This window comes from Stenella coeruleoalba (assembly GCF_951394435.1).
Source record: "Stenella coeruleoalba genome assembly, chromosome: 7".
In the NCBI taxonomy this organism is placed as follows: Eukaryota; Metazoa; Chordata; class Mammalia; order Artiodactyla; family Delphinidae; genus Stenella; species Stenella coeruleoalba.
The window spans coordinates 30,464,481-30,484,265 of record NC_137153.1 but is presented as its reverse complement, the minus strand read 5'-3'; the positions used below and the strand labels follow the sequence as shown (position 1 = coordinate 30,484,265).

Below are 19,785 nucleotides of genomic sequence, written 5' to 3'. Positions count from 1 at the left end.
GTCGGGACGGGGCAGCTGGCAGGTCACGGGTTCCTCTCCACCGGCTGCTGAAGGCAGAGCTCGCTCCCGGCAGAGACGATGGGCAGGCTGTTCTCCAGGTGGTGGTTGATGAGGTCGTTGATACTGTCAAAGATCCTGTCCTTTGTGCGGATCTGTGAGGGTGCAGAGGGAAGGTTAGCACCACCCACAGGCAAAGGAAGAAGAACGCCCCCCACTGGGAGTCAGAACTGGAGACGCAGCCTCCTTAGCGACCCAGGGTTTCCCTGTGCTTTCAGAGGTGGTGTCTGCTAAGTCCCTGGTCCCTGTCACTGGCCAGTAAATTCAGTCAGTTCATCTGTCCACCCCTCTGGGACTGAGCCATGGCCTCCCCCACCTTTAGCAACCAGGGGCCGTGGTGAGATCCTCTGCATCCCAACAGCCTCCTCTCTCTGGCTCCCCTCCTGCCCTCATGGGATTCATCCCAGAAACCTCTGTCCTGCACCACCCAGCGGTGTCTGCAGGCTCCCCTGCCCCTGCCACCTGCAGGCCTTTGCCCGGCGGTACTGGCCCAGACCTCTTCTTCCACCTGGGAACCTAGCTCAGCCTCCAGGTCAGCACCTTCAGGCCCCCGTCCTTCCTCACCACCCCTCCCCAGGCCAGCTGTCAGCATCCTGCGCACCTGCCGGAAAGGAGCCCACAGTTGTGAGGAGGGGCTCCAAATTCCCACTGGAGAGTGACCCTTGCTGGGATGGAGGGGCAGTGCTGCACGTTTCTGGTCACTCAGTTCTAAAGCTTAGTAGGGTGCCTGTCCATGAACTTCTCCTGAATAGATGAAGGCCTGAGATGGGGTGAGGGTGCTGGGTGGTGCTTTGCCTCTTCCCTCTGCACAATGGCCCTGTGCTCTGGTCCCTGGGGGTCACCAGTCCCCCCACCCTGAGCCGGTACACTCACAGTATAGACCACACTTGAAGGAGGCAGTATGAGTTCTGGTCAGGAGCAGTGTCCCAGCGTGCTCCGGATGCAGCCCCGGGGCCCTACTTCTTTGAGAGGTAATGGAGACGGGGCAGGGAGTAGGCCCCTGGCTGTACCCACTAGTGCTCCAGTCCCATTGATGACCCTCACAATGGGTCTGGGATGCCTGGGTACCCCAACCTCTCTCTCCAGCCTCATTGCTGGGACCCATCCCTCCCTTGGAACAACCAGGGAACAACCATCCCTCCCTCAAGGATCTGAAGGCACATCTATTCTCCTCACTTACTTGTCCCAATATTCTTTCCCCAAGTTATTTTTTTGTTAATTTTATTGGAGTATAGTTGATTTAAAATGTTGTGTTAGTTTCTGCTGTACAGCAATATGAGTCAGGTATACATAAACATATATCCACTCTTCTTTAGATTCTTTTCCCATATAGGTCATTACAGAGTACTGAGTAGAGTTCCCTGTGCTATACAGTAGGTTCTTATTGGTTATCTATTTTATATATAATAATGTGCATATGCAAATCCCAATCTCCCAATTTATCCCTCCCCCGCCCCTTTCCCCCTGGTAACCATAAATTTCTTTTCTGCATCTGTGACTCTATTTCTGTTTCGTAAATAAGTTATTTGTAACATCTTTTAGATTCCACATATAAGTGATATCATATGATATTTGCCTTTCTGTGTCTGAATTACTTCACTCAATATGACAATCTCTAGGTCCATCCATCCTTCTCCAAGTTCTTAATCTCACTCTCCTTTCTTAATGTGGCCACCCTTTTTTCTCCCCCTCCATCAACCCACCAATGGGATGTCCATCTCTAGGCCTTCAGTCCCATATCTCATTCTCTCTCTAAATCTATGCTTCAGGTGTGTATATCAGAAGCCCCTGCCCAGACCATCTGCCCTGGGCTTTAAACTTTTTAAAATTAGGATGCTCTCCTCTCCTGGGTTCCAACTCTGATGTGAGGCTCCTCCCCACCCACCTCTGTAAGCACTGAAGGGGAAGAAACTTCCCAGGCCATGGGGTCCCCTGACTCTTGGGCATTAAGCCTCCGTAAGGGTGTAATCTGATGGGCACATTCAGAAAAAAATCTTTTTGCAAGACTTTCTGGCATCTTTGCATCAAGGTTGTTTAATCCTCCTGGGGCTCCTTAGAATTCCCCACCCAGAAAGACCCCCTGGGTAACACAACAGGCCCCTTCCTTGGATGCTGAAAGCACCCAGGAGCTCAGCTTGAGCCTAGTATTATCGGGGTGTTGCCTTTACATCATTGACTCCTTATTTCCACTTCTTAATGATTAACACTCATTTATGTTCTGGGGCAATAGAGACAGATGAAGAAGGATTTATGTTGGGAAAGTGTCTGGGACAGTGGTCTAAACCTGGGCTCACGTTGGCATCACCTGAGTTGCTCTCAGTAACCCCATGCCTAGGCCAACTTCACCAGGAGCTTGGGATGGGGCCTGGGCACTAGCGTGTTGTATGTTCCCTCCATGATTCCAACATGCTGCCAAGCTGAGGAACACTGGTCAGTGTTTTTGTAGTACGTAGGCTGGCCAGTATAAACATGCACACATGTAAGCACACAGAAGAGTAAGCCATATAAAGAAGTAGGCAGTTTACTTCACTCCTATAAATACTTGCTGAAACTCTGATCTAGCTCCTGCCCAGAGAACTTGCAGCACACAGAGCCATCTGTGTGGACTCACCTGCCATGTGCTGGAAATGCCAATGGCTGATTTTAAAAGCCCAGCAGCCCAGACAAACCTAGGACAAACTTCTCCAGATACATAAAGGGATTCTGCTACAGTGATGACACATGAATGTTAACCCCAGAAAACTACGTTAGGCTTTGCATAGCAAAAAAGCACATAAAAGTGCGGATGAGAGCCTTTGTTTTAGTTCAATACGCATATATTGAAAATGAAGAAAAATCTGAAATCAATAATCTAAGCTTCCACTTTAGGAAACTAGAGAAGGAAAAGCAAGTTAAGTTCAAGTTAAGTAAAGGGAAAGAAATAATAAAAATTAGGGCAGAAATCAATGAAATTGAAATAGGAAATCAATACAGAAAATCAATGATCCCCAAAGCTAGTTCTTTGAAAAGATAAATAAAATCAATAAGCCTCTAACCAGGCTAAGTAAGAAAAAATGAAAGAAGACACAAATTACTAATATCAGAAGTGAAAGAGGGGTCATCACTACAGATCTCACAGACATTAAAAGGATAATAAAGGAATATTACAAATAACTTGAAGCTTTCCCAGTAAGATCAGGAACAAGGCAAGGATGTCCCATCTCATTACTCCTTTTCAACATCATAGTGGAAGTCCCAGCTAATGCAACAAGTCAAGAAAAGGAAATAAAATGTATGCTGATTGGAAAGGAAGAAATAAAACTGTCTTTGCTTACAGATGATATGATTGTCTATGAATAAAATCCAAAAAAATCAACAGCAACAACAACCAAAATACAAACAACCAAACATTCCTGGAACTAATAAATGATTGTAGCAAGATTGCAGGATAAGAGGTTACTATACAAAAGTCAGTTGCTTTCGTATATATAAGCAATGAACAAGTTGAATTTGAAATTAAAAACATAATACTATTTATTGGGTTGGCCAAAAAGCTTGTTTGGGTTTTTCCCAAAACATCTTATGGAAAACTCCAAACAAACTTTTTGGCCAACCCAGTATATTAGCACCCCCAAAATGAAATAGTTATAAATCTAACAAAATATATACACAATTATATGAGGGAAACTACAAAACTATGAAAGTTTTAAAAAACTAAATAAATGAAGATATATTCGGTATTCATGGATTGAAATATTGTCAAGATGTCAGTTCTTCCCAACTTGATCTATAGATTCAATGCAGTCCCAATCAAAATCCCAGCAAGATATTGTGTATATTGACAAACTTATTCTAAAGTTTATATGGAAAAGCAAAAGACCAAGTGTAGCCAACACAATACCAAAGGAGAAGAATAAAATTGGAGGACTGATAATACTCAACTTCAAGTTTTACAATAAAGCTTCAGTAATCAAGATAGTGTGGTATTAGTGAAAGAACAGACAAATAGATCAATGGAACAGAATAGAGAGCCCAGAAATAGACCCACACAAATATAGATGACTGATCTTTGACAAAGAAGCAAAGGCAATACAATGGAGTAAATATTGTCTTTTCAACAAATGGTGCTAGAACAGCAAATTGTGCTGGACAACCACATGCAAAAAACTGAACCTAGACACAAACTGTACACTCTTCACAAAAATTGACTCAAAATGGATGATAAACCTAAATGTAAAATGCAAAACTATAAAACTCTTACAAGATAACATAGGAGAAAACCTAGATGACTGTGGGTTTGATGATGACTTTTTATTTATGATATCAAAGGCATGATCCATGAAAGAAGGAAATGAGAAGCTGGATTTCATTAAAATTAAAAACTTCTGCCCTTCAAATGACACTGTCAAGAGAATGAGAAGACATGCCACAGATGGGAAGAAAATATTTGCAAGAGACATATCTAATAAATAAAATAATATATAATAACAATAAATAATAAAATAATAAGTTTGGACTATTATCCAATACAATATTCTACTATACAAAGAACTCTTAAAACCAATAATAAGAAAAAAAACAACCAGACTTAAAAATGGGCCAAATCAAGAATACATAATGGGGAAAAACAGCCTCTTCAATAAACGGTGTTGGGAAAACTGGACATACAAAAGAATCAAACTAGAATACTTTCTCACACCATATACAGAAATAAAATTGATTAAAGACTTAAATGTAAGACCTGAAACCATAAAAATTCTAGAAGAAGACCTAGGCAGACACTCTCTGACATCGGTTTTAGCAATAGATTTTGGACATGTCTCCTCAGGCAAGGGAAATGTAAGCAAAAATGAACAAATGAGATTACATAGAACTAAAAAGCTTTTGTACAGTGAAGGGAACTATCGACAACAAAAAAAGGCCACCTATAGAATGGGAGAAGATATTTGCAAATAATAAGCCCAATACAGGGTTAATATCCAAAATATACAAAAAACTCACACAACTCAACATAAAAAAGAAAAATAACCTGATTAAAAATGGTCAAAGGACCTGAATGGACATTTTTCCAAAGAAGACATACAGATGGCCTGTTGGCCAACCGGCATGGAAAGATGCTCAACATCACTAATCACCACAGAAATGCAAATTAAAACCACAGTGAAATATCACCTCACACCTGTCAGAAGGGCTATTGTCAAAAAGACAAAAAATAACAAGTGTTGATCAGGATGCGAAGAAAAGGGAACCCTCCTACACTGTTGGTGGGAATGTAAATTGATGCAGCCACTGTGGAAAAGCAGCATGGAGATTCGTCAAAAAATTAAAAATAGATTTCCCATGTGATCCAGCAATTCCACCTCACTGTCCTAGCAGTATCTGCAAGGGTGGGAGCAGCAGTGGAGGTGGGAAGTGGTGGGTCAACCTCAGGATGTTAATTTTTGGAGTAGAATATCAGGTTTGGGATCTGAGGGCACAGGAGAGACTGAGTGAAGTCTCTGAACTCTTCTCACCACCCCCCTTCATTGATTCTGGACGTTTTCTCCATCAAGGTTGACTAAGCCAGATGTGGACATCTGTCAGAAGGGACACCCTATGCCCGGGTTTTGCTCTGTAGTCTGGGCTCTTCACCTTGATGAGCAGTGGAAGAGGGCAGTGGTGGACGTGAGTGCCATGAGGATGGGGTGATGCAGGGGGCAGTCATCCAGGAGGGCAAAGGAGAGGACAGCTAAGTTGCAGCCTGGTCTGAGCACACCTGATCACCTCACAGGTGAGCCTCCATGCCCTTGCAGATGTGGGGCTGCTTGATCAGCCCTTTGGAACTCTAACTTTCCAGCAGTATTGGGTTTATGAACTTTTGTTCAAACTGTTCAGAAAGTATAATAATTCCTTGTTGCTTGTATCAACTAGCACAGAAAATTCTACCTTAAAAATAATTTTTTAGGAGCTCTGTAGATGGATAGAATTGTAGTCTCTCTAAATGCAGAACTTTCATCCCAGGAAGATTCTCTGGGGCCCTGCTAGTTCTAAGTGCTCACCTCTGTGAGGCTTCCAGGATGCCAGCTGATAAGGCACTGCTCAAGAAAGTACCCAAAAAGTCCTAATTCCAGCTTAAAGGAGGAAGGCTGGGGCACTCAATGCATCCCCAAGCTGTCTGACCCTGCAGTGCTCACCACCAGAGACCATGCCAAATGTACTTTGGCAGGGGAGAACACTGGGCGCAGAATGCAGACCCAGGGAGGACAGAGCCATCCCACAAAGCTAACCTGATAACTTTGTGAAAATCTGTGAACACAGAGCAAACTAGGAAGAGAAGAAGCACAGAGTAGCGTGGACAGCAGGCTCTCCTGCAAGCCTGCCTGGACTGCTGAGAAGCGGAGGTTGGACGCTCACCTGCATCCTTACAGGTGAGGCTCAGCCATCCCTTTCCCAGGATAGAAGCTGTGTGCCTTTTGCTCCCTCTAGTGGCTGGCAGAACACAGTGGCGAAGAAATTGAACTGAGAGCTGGAAGCTTCCTTCAATATTATCTGGTGTTGCCCTCCCCAAACATTTTCTTCTTAGCCATGAAGCAACCCTGTGACACAAAGCCCCAGGCAGAGGCCCCAAAATGTACAGGCCAGGAAGGATGCGTTCACTAGACTGTGGTTCTCAGCTTGAGCAGCATCAAAAGCCCCTAGGGTCTTCTGGAAGCACAGACTGCCTGACACCCCCACCCCAAGAGATTCTGACTCAGCAGGTGGAGCCTGAGAATTTGCATTTCTAGCAGGTTCCAGTGCACAGGGGACCCCACTCTGAGAACCACTGGGCGAGAAGAGTACAGCTTGAAGCTCTGTTGGTCTAATTGCATTGTTGACAGGAACGTGACAGTACCTGCCCTGTTCATTCAGCCCCTCCACCCACCCAGTATCAAAACAGAAATGATGGGACATTCTCAAGATGCTCCACTGAGATGTAAACCAGCCAGACACCAGCGCTTTCCTTCGTCACCCAGCTGGGTGCCAAGCAGCATTCTGTGTGCTTTGTGAACTACCATCGGACCTCCCCCCCAACCCCCAAGATAACTGTCTGGTGTAGTGACAAGAAGCCAGTTTCAAGCACCTGGGTTCACCTCCCCACCTGTCACCTCCTAATGGTGCCCTTTAGGGCAAGTTACTGACCTCTCTGAGCCTTCATTCCCATGTAAATTTGTTATCATAATAGTCCTACTTCATAGGATTCTCATCAGAAGTAACTGATTAATGTGCATGAAGAATTTCACACAGTGCAGGGCCCCTAGTACATGCTCAGTAAATGTTTGCTGTTCCTGTTTTTCATACCATACTGAGCAGTTTAAACTTACCCTGAAGGCAATGGCCATCCTGGAGAGATTTAGAGCAGGGAATGACATTAGCGGAGCCTCCTGCTGGCAGTGAAGGGTGGGGGGAAATGCACTGACAATCCAGGAAGAGAGGGACCCTTTCAGAGATATTTAGGGGATTGGTCAGTCAGAGAATGTGGAGTGTGAGAGGGAGGTGCTGGTGGCAGAGGCTTGCTGACTGGGCAAGCCATGGGAAGGCATCCAGGGGGCAGCTGGGGTGAGGAGCTGGGAACGATGGGATGATACCTTCTCCTTTAGACGTGGTAGGCTCAAGTTGCCTAGAACACTTATGTGGAGTTGCTCTGTAGGCATTTAGAAATTGTGCATTTAAAAATGGTATATTAAGGGAGTTCCCTGGGGGCCTAGTGGTTAGGATTCCAGGCTTTCACTGCCACAGCCCGGGTTCAATCTCTGGTTTGGGAACTGAGATCTCACAAGCCACGTGGTGCGGCCAAAAAAAAAAAAAATCATGCCTTAAGGAGTACATTCAATCGATGACAAAATGATTACATTCAGCCCCGTCCAAAGGGTGGCACTAGAACAGGCAAAGCTGTCAGTTGAAGATGTCTCCTGATGAAAACTCTGATTCCACAGGAACAGTTGCACATACAGACCTGCAGCCCTCTGTCTACTGTCTCAGTTTTGGCTGGATCCACTGACATCTTCCCACCCCCAAAAATTCATGCCTGAATTCAACCTAACACAGATAGGATGTAGACCCACCCTGGCCACATTGCCTGGCTTCTTCCAGACTTGAAATTAAGGTGCAGTCCAAGTCCCTCCTAAACCCAATGGCCACAGTGCTGGATCCACATCAGCCCCCGGGGCTGCAATGCCAAGGGTCGTACTTGGAATCTTGCACGCCAGTTGCTTACATTTTCCAATTGATGCCTTGCTCCACATGTACACTCATTTTCCATCCAAACTGTAAGCTTGATCATGAATCCCTGCACAGCTGGGATCCTGGAGATCTTCCAATCTCCCCCTCCCACCCCATGGTTTCCCTGACCAGCCACATCCAGGGGGGGACTATTTTGGGCTGCCTGGCCCTGGTTCCTTCTAGGTGTAATGTCCCTTCTTTTTCCAGTTCCAAGGTACTAAGGAGCCTCAATCATCCCCAAGTTTACCCAAAAGTCAGCAAAGTCTGTTTCTGATAATAGAAGAGAAAAAAGGTAGAAGCCTGACCACGGTATCCAAAAGGGAAATTCATAGGAAATGTTCACCAATCAGGGTTTCTTCAGAGCCATGCCAGAGAAGCACAGAAATGTTGTGGACACATTAGCTCCAAGCTCCCCTAGGGCACTGGTGTATTTACAGAAAAAAAGGAGTGAAGGTCCCTTACCAAATATTGAGTGGGGAAGATACTAAAATGTACCTATGTGTTTTTACTTCTTTAATTTTGTAATTGTCGATAGAAAATAGAGATGGGTGAATAGCTGATGTTTTACATCATTAAATGATTCTCTTTTTACAGGAAAGGCATGAGTAAAGAAATTCTAATTTAAAATGTAAGGCTGAGTATAGGCATTGTCTTATCCCATCTTCGCCAAACCCAGTGAAATGACAGTAGAGGAATAAACTTCTAAAACAAAAAAGAAGGATGTGGATTGCCAGTGGATACTGTAACATCAGCACACTGTGGGCTAGCAGAAAAGAGGAAGGCTGTTGAAATAAAAGAGTGAGGAGGAGGGTAGCCTAGAATGTAGAGGGGAGGGCGGATCCTGCAGCTGAGGAGAGAGAGGAGCAATGGTGGGAGGGAGAGCAGTTAGGCTGCCTGGAGAATGCTCCAGAGTAACTTAGCCAGCAGCTCCACCACCCCCTCCTTCCCCTTTGCCTCCTTATAGCCAAACTAGTATTTTGCCTTCAGGGAAGAAGCCAGAGAATGTTTATCCAAAGAAATTAAATAAGACGTCTGGGGAAAATTAAGGCTATAGGAGGGTAAAGGTGATTCCAAGTAAAACGCTCCTGGGAGGTACCCAGCGTAAAAGTCCGAGCCCCCTCCACCCCTTCTCACCCTACAGTCCTCTAATCTGTCATACAACAGCTTCCCTTCACCTAATCCCCTCCAAAATATCCCTACCCCATGTCTCACCCACCACACACACATAATCTCAGTCAGTCTTCAATGCTAATGCCAGGAAAGACTAGAGGGAAAGATACCTAAATGTATTACAGCAGAGGAGATCCATCCCAGGAAAATCAGTCCAGTCTCTTGTTCTTCTATATGGCAAGGAAATGTACTGGGCATCTTAAGAATGTCAGTACCATGAAAAGAAAAATCATGATAAGCAAACAAACACCTGACCCCACAAGTTAAGTTGGAAAATAGACAAAATATTAAAAACAACTCATATTAATAACCCCAAAAAGTAAAAATGTTCTTCTTCTTTTTAACCATTAAAAAGAACAAGATGCACAAAAAAGTAAAACAGTCAGAAGATAACAAATTTTCCTTTAGAAATTAAATATACAATTTGTAAAATTATACATATATTAAGTTTGGAAGATCATCAAGGAAAGCTTTCAGAACATAAAGCAAATTTTCAAAGAACTGGAAACTTGCAGGAAAGAAGAGACAGAAGATCAATCCAAGAGATCCATCCCCTCAACAAGGTGTTCTAAGGGGAAAGAATAAAGAAGGTAAGAAATTATCAAAGAAATAATATAAGGAAATTGCTATGACCTAAGAAAAAACAAAAATTTTCAGATGGAAAGGGTTCATCACATCTCTGGAAAAATGAATAAGAAAAGGTACACACAGATTCATGACCACGTCATTGTAGAAGGTAAAGAAAAAACTAAAAATGTCTAGTAGGTAAAGAAAAAGTAATCTACAAAAGATTAAGAATCAGAGCAGCCATGCTACAGGCAACCATAAGGTGAATCAAAGTGACTTCAAAATATATTTTCAGACATGTAGGAATGAGAAAGTTCATGCCCATGCACCTGTTTTGAGAAATAACTCCAATTAAAGTGAGTGAAAACCATAAAAGAGGAAGATATAGTATACACAACAGGCTGAAACTCACCCAAGACTCCAATGAGACTATGTCCTTAGAATAATGGGTTTGCTTTAGTAATCTATTAGTCCACATTAGAACAGAAAATCAGACTGTCTTCATGCATGTTCCAAAAATAGTTGGAATGAGCTGGATAATAGTAATGACATGGTGAGGAAAACTTAGGTCTCTTCTCTCAAGAAGGCAATTAGAAACTTCAATATTAACTTATTTAAAAGTAATTGTATAAAATAATATGAATATAATGTAATGTTGGGCCTAACATAGAAATGTAATATATGTATAACATATTTGCCAATAACAGTACAAAGGAGGTGGGTAGAGCAAAGCTGCATTAGGCTAAGGAAATAATTTCAGAGGGTAAGGTAATATAACAATGCATTGTTAAGTCTGTAACATTAATATAATAGATTTAATATGTATAACAATAATGCCACACTAAGGGGATACAATCTCTGACCAAAATGGAATGAAACTGGGACTCAACAGCAGGAAAAGAATTCAGAAACTCACAAATACATAGAAATTCAAAAAAAACTCCTACATAATTAATGAGTCAAAGAGATATCAGGAGGGAAATAAGAAAATACTTAAAATAAATGAAAATGAAGACACAACAGACCAAACTTATGAGCTACAGCTATACTTAAGAAATTTATAGCTGTAAATGTCTATATTAAGACAGACAAAATCTCAAATCAATAACATAACCCCTCACTTAAAGACCCTGAAAAAAAGAAGAGTATACTAAACTTAAGGCAAGCAGAAGAAAGAAAATCATAAAGATTAAAGCAGAGATAAACAAAATGGAGAATAGAGAAACAATAGAAAAAAAATCAATGAAACCAAAAGTTGGTTCTTTGAAAATGTCAACAAACTTGACAAACCTTTAGCTAGATTGACCAAATTAAAAAACAAAGAAGACTCAAACTACTATACTTAGAAATGAAAAGGGGAACATTTTCCCCACATTATAAAAATAAAAAAGATTATAAAAGAATACCATGGAAAATTTTATGCCAACCAATTTGATATTAGGTGAAATGGACAAATTCTTAGAAAGACACAAACTATCAAAACTGACTCAGGAAGAAATACAAAATCTGAATACACCTATAACAAGTGAAGATATTAAGCAGTAAACAGAAGTACCCCAAAAGAAAAGCCCAGGACCAGATAACTTCACTGCTGAATTCTATCAAATGTTTAAAGAAAAATTAATATAAATTCTTTGGAATTTCTTCCAAAAAGTAGAAGATGAGGGAATACTTCCAAATTCAATTGATGAGGCCAGTAGTACCCTGATACCAAAACCAGACAAAGAAACTACAAGAAAAGAGAACTACAGACTAATATCTCTTATGAATATGGATGAAAAAATCCTCAACAAAAAGTACTAGCAAACCAAATCCAGAAACGTATAAAAATAATTATACACTATGACCAAGCAGAATTTATTCCAGGAATGCAAGGTTGGTTTAACATCTGAAAACCAATTGATGGAGTTGAACATATCAATAGAATAAAAAACAAAAATCACATAATTATTTCAATAGGCACATAAAGAGCATTTGACAAAATCCAACACTTCTTCATGTTAAAAGATACTCAAAAAAGTAGAAGGAAATTTACTTAACCTGATAAAGGACATCCACAAAAACTCACAGCATCATACCTAATGGTGAAAGATTGGATGCTTTCCCCTTAAGATAAGTAAAAAGATAAAGACGACCACTCTTGCCACTTCTATTATTCTATTGAATGTTCTAGCCAGGGCAAATAGTCAATAAAAAGAAATAAAATGCATCCAGATTTGAAAGAAGTAAACTATCTCTATTCACAGATAATATGATCTTATATGTAGAAAACACTAAGGAATCACTAAAAACTACTATTAGAACTAATAAATGAGTTCAGCTAGTTTGCACGATATAAGATTAATATAAACAATTAATTGTAGTTATATACTTGCAAAGAACACAATGAGAATGAAATTGAGAAAACAATTGCATTCATGAGTGCATCCAAGAAACAAATATATAGAGAGGAATAAATTTAACAAAGTAAGTGGAAAACTTACACTCTGGAAACTAAAAAAACATTGTCAAAAGAAATTAAAGATCTAGATAAGTGGGAAAACATCCCATGTTAATGGACAGAAGACAGCATTGTTAAGATGGCAATACTCTCTATCCCCCAGTTGATCTGTACATTCAACACAATTCCTATAAGAAACCCATCTGACTTCTTTGTAAAAATTGACAAGCTGTTTCTAAAATGTATATAAAATTGTGAGGTTCCCTGAATAGCTAAAACGATCTTGAAAAAGAACAAAGTCAGAGGACTCACTCTCTTTGACTTAAAAACTTACTACTAAGCAACAGTAATCAAGGCAATGTTGTACTGCCATAAAGGTAGACATAGGGATCAACAGAATGGAATTGAGATGCAGAAATACACCCACACATATATGGTCAATCGATTTTCAGCAATGCCAAACATATTCAATGGGGGAAAGAATAGTCTTTTCAACAAATGATGCTGAGAAAACTGGATATCCACCTGTAAAATAATAAAATCGAAACATTGCCTCACCCCAAATATACAAATTAACTCAAAATGGACCAAAAGCCTAAATGGAAAAGCTAACACTATAAAACTCTTAGAAAAAACAGAGGGATAAATATTCATGAAAAAGACTTTAAAATAACTTGAAGGTGCCTTAAAGATGCTCAAAGAACTAAATAAAGATGTGGAGAAAGTCAAGAAAATGATGTACGAAAATAATAGAAACATCAATAAAACCTATTTAGAAAACCTAAATAGGAACCAAAATGAAACTCTGGAGTGGAAAAGCACAAGACAGAAGAAAGAATCAGGGAGCTTGAAGATAGGACAATTGAAATTTCTGAGTCCCAGGAACAGAAGGAAAAAAGATTGAAGAAAAGTGAACAGAGCCTAAAGGACCTGTGGGATACCATAAAATAGATCAACATATGCATTGCTAGAATGCTAGAGGGAGAAGAGAGTAAAAAGAGAAAGACATAGTACTTGAAGAAATAATGACAGAAATTTTCCAAATCTGATTAAATACACGAGTATAAACGTCCAAAAAGCTCAATGAACTCTAATAAGGATGAATATAAAGAGACCAACAAAACTGATCATTAGAGAAATGCAAATCAAAACTACAATGAAATACCATCTTACATCCATTAGGATGGCTACTATCAAGAAAATAGAGGGCTTCCCTCGTGGAGCAGTGGTTGAGAGTCCGCCTGCCGATGCAGGGCACACGGGTTCATGCCCCGGTCCGGGAAGATCCCACATGCCGCGGAGCGGCTAGGCTCGTGAGCCATGGCCGCTGAGCCTGCGCGTCCGGAGCCTGTGCTCCGCAACTGGAGAGGCCACAACAGTGGGAGGCCTGCATACAGCAAAAAAAAAAAAAAAAAAAAGAAAATAGAAAATAAATGTTGGAGAGGATGTGTAGAAATTGGTACCCTTGTATACTGCTGGTGGGAATGTAAAATGGTGCAGCCACTGTGGAAAAAATATGATGGTTTCTCAAGAAAATATTACAAATGAATTACCATATGATCCAGCAAATCCACCTTTGGATATATACTATAAAAGTCGAAAGTGGGGTCTGGAAGAGATATTTGCATACCCATGTTCATAGCATCATTTTTCACAATAGCTAAAACATGGAAGCAACCCAAATATCCATCCACTGATGAATGGATAAGCAAAATGCGATACAATGCGATACATACATATAATGGAATATTATTTAGCCTTAAAAAGGAAGGAAATTCTGACACATTCTACAATGTGGATGAAACCTGAGGGCATTGTGCTAAGTGAAATAAACCAATTACAAAAAGACAAATACTATATGATTCCACTTATATGAGGTATACTTACAGTAGTCAAAATCATAGTTACACCGTTTACACTTCCCCCTCCCCATAGCGATAAAGAGGCATGGACATATATACACTACCAAACGTAAGGTAGATAGCTAGTGGGAAGCAGCCGCATAGCACAGGGAGATCAGCTCGGTGCTTTGTGACCGCCTGGAGGGGTGGAATAGGGAGGGTGGGAGGGAGGGAGACGCAAGCGGGAAGAGATATGGGAATATATGTATATATATAACTGATTCATTTTGTTGTGAAGCTGAAACTAACATACCATTGTAAAGCAATTATACTCCAATAAAGATGTTAAAAAAAAAAATCATAGTTACAGAAAGTAAAATGGTGGATGCCAGGGACTGGGGGTTGGGAATGGGAAGTTATTGTTCAATAGGTATAAAGTTTCAGGTTTAAAAGATGAGAAGGGTTCTGGAGATGGATGGCGGTGGTGGTTGCCTAACTATATAAACATACTTAATATCATTGAACTGTACACTCAAAAAGTAGTTAAGATGGTAAATTTTATATTACATATATTTTACCACAATAAAAAGTGAAGAGAAAAAAAAGAAAAGGAAGAAATGTAGGCAAAGGATCTGAATAGTCATTTCTCCAAAGAAGATACACACACGGCCAATAAGCACATGAAAAAACGCTCAACCTCATTAGTCATCAAGGAAAATGCAAATCAAAACCACAATGGTATACCACTTTACATCCACTAGTATGTCTAGAATCAAAAAGTCAGATAATAACAAGTGTTGGTGATGCTATAGAGGAATTATAACCCTTATACACTGCTGGTTGGAATGTAAAATGGTATAGCTGCTTTGGAAAACCGTCTGGCATTTCATCAAGAGACAAAATACAGAGTTACAATTTGACCTGGCATCCCACTCTTAGATATATATCCAAGAGAAATGAAACATATGTCCATGCAAAAACTTGTACGTACCATTTATAGCTGCATTATTCACAATAGCCAAGTGTCCATCAACAGACTAATCATAAACTGTGGTATGTCCAAAAATGGAATATTATTCATCCATAAAAAGGAATGGAGTGCTCACACATATTACAGCATGGGTAAGCCTTTAAAACATTATGTTAAGTGAAAGAAGTTAGTCAAAAGTCCACATATTATATAATTCTATTCATACATATGTCCAGAATTGGATAATCTATAGAGACAGAAAATAGCTGAGTGGTTCCTAGGGCTGCGGGATCGGAGGATAGGGAGGTGATAGCTAAATGGTACAGCATGAAAATATTCCAAAATGGACGGTGATGATGGATGCTCATATCTGCGAACATACTAAAAACCACAGAATTGTACACTTCAAGTGTGTATTATGTAAATTCTGTCCCAACAGAACTGTTTTTAAAGATCTTTATGTTTACCAATTCATAGATAATACAAGAAACAAGAAACAAGTTAAATAATGCCACAAGAAAGCAAGGACACAAATCACTACGTGGGAAATTCTACAGACAAATGTCCAGTTCACCAAACAAATCAAGGTGTAGAGGGAAACAGAAAGCAAGCTTCTACGGAGTGCGAATCTTGAGACATAATGAAATGCATGACGTGGATGGACCATCTATGGATTCTGATTCCAACAAACTTACTATAAAAAGAATATCTTTGAGATAATCAGGAAATTTTGAGTATGTTTAGTAATTAGTTTTGGTTTTTGTTGGCTATAACAATGACATGTTGTTGTTGTTGTTTTAATGTCCTTATTGGTAGGGATGCGTGCTAAGGTAGTTATACTAGGAATGATAGGAGGCCCAGGATCTGTTATGAAATACTTTGCAAAGCTCCTCTTCCCTTTCCTTTCCTCTCCTTTTCCTTCCTAAGTGAACAAAAAGTCCAAATGCCAAGAAGACAGGTGTCTGTGATGTGGGGGTCATGTAGCCACAATGGCCCCAAATGGCATCCCAGAGTGCGGGCAGAGTGGGTATGCCCAAGGGCTGGATGGATGGATGGACTGGCACAGGGTGTCAGAAGCGTCCATGCCAAGGAGAAGGTTGGGCAGCCCACCATGGAAGTCACAGCCAAGGAGGGGGAGGGCATGTATGTAGGAGGATAGAGCAGTGTGGGTGTCAAAACATGAACAGGGTGAGGAGGGAACCCATGTGGGGACAGCTGGGCAGAGGAGTCGAAATCCAGGCTTGATGAGGCCGGTTTCCACATACAAGGAAGTTCATCAAATAGGTAAAAACATTAAGAATAATGGGAGTCAGGTTTCTCATTGTTGGAGAAGGGAATCCCTTATTCGTTACGGCAGCACAGGCTAGACTGACTGGTACAAAGGGAATTTCAAAATAACAACAGGGCTTTATTAAGTGGAGGGATCAGGGGGCTTTTTGTTTTCTTAATTACCCTGAGAAGAAAATAAAAACCTGATAAATGTGGATGTTGGATGGTTGTCATGGTTTGGTGAGTTCAGGAATGCAAAAGCCCCTGTACACGCTCTCAAACATGCCATAACCTGAGACCACGTTGACGAAGCCCATGGAATACCCAGCAACGTGCAGCCGTAGCTTGTTCAAATGCAAGCACAGTGCCCACATCACTTTGCTGGCCCTTCAAGGCCAAAGTGATGAATCAATGATAAATGACTCAGGGAATAATTTTAGACACAGAGGGCTGACTAAATGATTCTGAAAGATGTTGAAAAGAAAAAAAAGTGCACCAGACTCCATATCTGAGGCTGTTCCTACAGACCCACTCGCCGGCTTCTTTTCAGCTGCTGTTATCTAGGGTCGGTAGCCTCAGCACCTCTGCAGGAGCTCAGAAGCCCTGCCACGGTGATCCTTGTCACCCACATTTCCAGCTCGCCCAGGCGCCCTCGTCTTGAACAATCAGTGCACAGTGGGAAGGCACATAGGTTGGTATACTCTGGAGTAAATTTAGACGTAGAACTGTTTTGCATCCTTATTTATCTGAGTAATCTGTTCTGCCAAGTTTCCGCCTTTATAGTCAGGGACCAACCAATTACCATGAAAATCAGATGAATAAATATTGAAGAGAATGTGTTCATCGTCTATTTTGGTGTCCTCACAGCAAGGAAGTGACATTACGTTTTTAATTAAGTCTTTCATTTCCATTTTCTTTTTCAGCTAAAGCTGTCCTCCATAGGATCAATTAAGCTAGATAATCAGATCCCACAAAAAGCCCCCCAAAAGAACAGTTATTAGTAGGTGTGATTTACAGATTTTCTCAACCATACTGCAAATTTCTCCTCCAAAATTAAAGCTGTAGAGACAGCACAGCTTGGGGTGTTTGGGCTTGCTCAGACACCTGGTCTAACTTCACGTCCTCCTTGTCTTCTACATTATCTTGATACTGGTTCATGAATGTATAATATATTAGTAGTAGTACATATCTTCTGTAAATCATCTTTTTGTCTATAAGAACTGAGTGAACAAAAAAACTAATCGTCTTTGATCTATAAGAGGGTATAATTTAGCTAAATTTTAACTTTAAAAAAATACCTAAAATTTTCAACTGAAATATTCATATTCTCATAGGATTTCTATTTCCCTCCTATTTTCCTTTAGATAACTACAACTAATTTAATAGGTAGCCAATGCAAATGGAAAGAACTCTGGACTGAGTCTGTGTAGAAAATCTCACTTGTGACCCCAGCTCACCTTCTTCGGTCCTCAACCTCCTAACCTGAAAAAACCTGAGGTTGATTTATGTATTCAGTTATCTAATGCTTATTGAACACAAGCTATGTGCCAGGCACTATTCTAGATGGTGGGAAATACTGCAATGAACAAGACTGATACCCTCTTGGAGATTATAGTCTAGTGGGGGAAACGAAATAATAAACAAATTAGCAAATAAACGAGTGCTTGTTTGTGGTAAGTGCTTAAGGGTAAAAATAAATCAGGGTAAAGAAATAGGGGGTATCTAGGGGATTCTATTTGAGGTAAAATGGTGGGGGAAGTCTCCTCTGGCCTGAGTAAGCCTAGATCATTGTAAGAGGTGTGTATAACCACATAATCTTGACACCCAAACCAGACGAGCACACACAAGAGAAGGAAGCAAAGACAATGAAGACAGATTTCTCTCATGAACTGTGCCTGAAAAATCCTAAAGGAAATACTAGGACTCCAAATCCATGATTACTATGTCAAGACCAAGCAGGGTTTATGCCAGGATGCAACATCAGAAAAATCTACCTGTGTAATTTCCCACATGAATGGACTTTAGGAAAAAAATCATGGTATTATCTCAAAATCTGCTGAAGAAGCATTTGATAAAGTTCAACACCTATACATGATAAAAGTAGTTGGTCAATTAATACGTATAAATAGGTAATGAGAGCAGAGATTGCCCTTTTAACTGGCTCATGGACATATCCCAGGTGCCAAAAACAATGCCTGGATTAGTAGTCATCCAGTACACATTTGTTGAGTGAATGAATGAACGAAGTCTTTTAGGTTGATAAGGACATCTACCAAAAGCTTACATCATCCTTAAGGGAACAATACCTCAAACATTCCTTCAGGTTGGAAGCTGAACAAGGGCGCCCTCTCCTGGCCAATGCTCAAAGGTGTCCTCTAATGTCTGGGATTGGAAGGCAGGCGAAGAAACGCAGTGTTTGCAATGGCAACGACCGCTGGTCCAGTAAAACGACCACAATCAGCAAAATTTCCAGGCTCAAGATCACACTACTTTCCTCTCCCTGCAGCAACAACTACTGAGAAAAAGTGATCAAAAATAACATACCACTTACAACAAGAACTAAAACTATCCCTAGGAAGCAACCTAACAATGGAAACAGAAGAACTTTCTGGAGAGAATTTTAATATTCTAACAAAAGACATCTTAAAACTAAATAAGTGGAGACATGCCATGTTCATGGAGGTGATTATTTAATATTGAAAAATGTCAGCTTGCCCCAAATTAATCTGTAAATTCAGTGCAAGTCCTATCGAAACCCCAGCATGTATTTTTGGTGACTTAATAAACTGAATCTAAAATCAGTACAAAGAATAAAGGTCTGAGAATAGCTAAGACAACTTATAAAAAGGAGACTCAAGAGGAAGGACGCACACCACCAGATATTAAGACAGTTTAAGGCTGTAATGACTAAAGCAGTATGGAACTTGCACAAGAAACAGACAGTCAAATCAGTAGAACAAAACTGAGAGTCCAGAAACAGACCCATGACACAGAGACTTAGTGTGTAATAGAGGGAGCATCACTACCACAGAGAAAAGGTGAATTATTTGGTAAATAGTGACGGGAGAATTGACTCACTACATGGCGATTTTTAAAATGTTGGGTCCTATCTTATATCATCTTCCAAAGTAACTTCAGTTGGAATTGAAAGGTAAATGTGAAAGACAAACAATAAAGCTAGTAGGAGAAAATATATAGTACCGTACATCTGTGATTTGTAGGTGAGAAACCTTTTAAAACTCAAAACTATAAAG

The 19,785-nt window shown here is 40.6% G+C and overlaps 1 protein-coding gene across 1 annotated transcript in view; it reads right to left on the bottom strand.

The window, feature by feature from the left end:
- Positions 1–23: 23 nt before the first annotated feature.
- SHC3 (SHC adaptor protein 3) overlaps positions 24–19,785 on the bottom strand; it is a gene marked incomplete at its 3' end in the record, with an annotated part of 141,516 nt that continues 121,754 nt past the window's right edge. The window contains exon 12 of the mRNA XM_079926651.1: positions 24–152. Coding sequence (XP_079782777.1) covers positions 24–152 — 129 coding nt within the window. The remainder of the gene's footprint in view (positions 153–19,785) is intronic.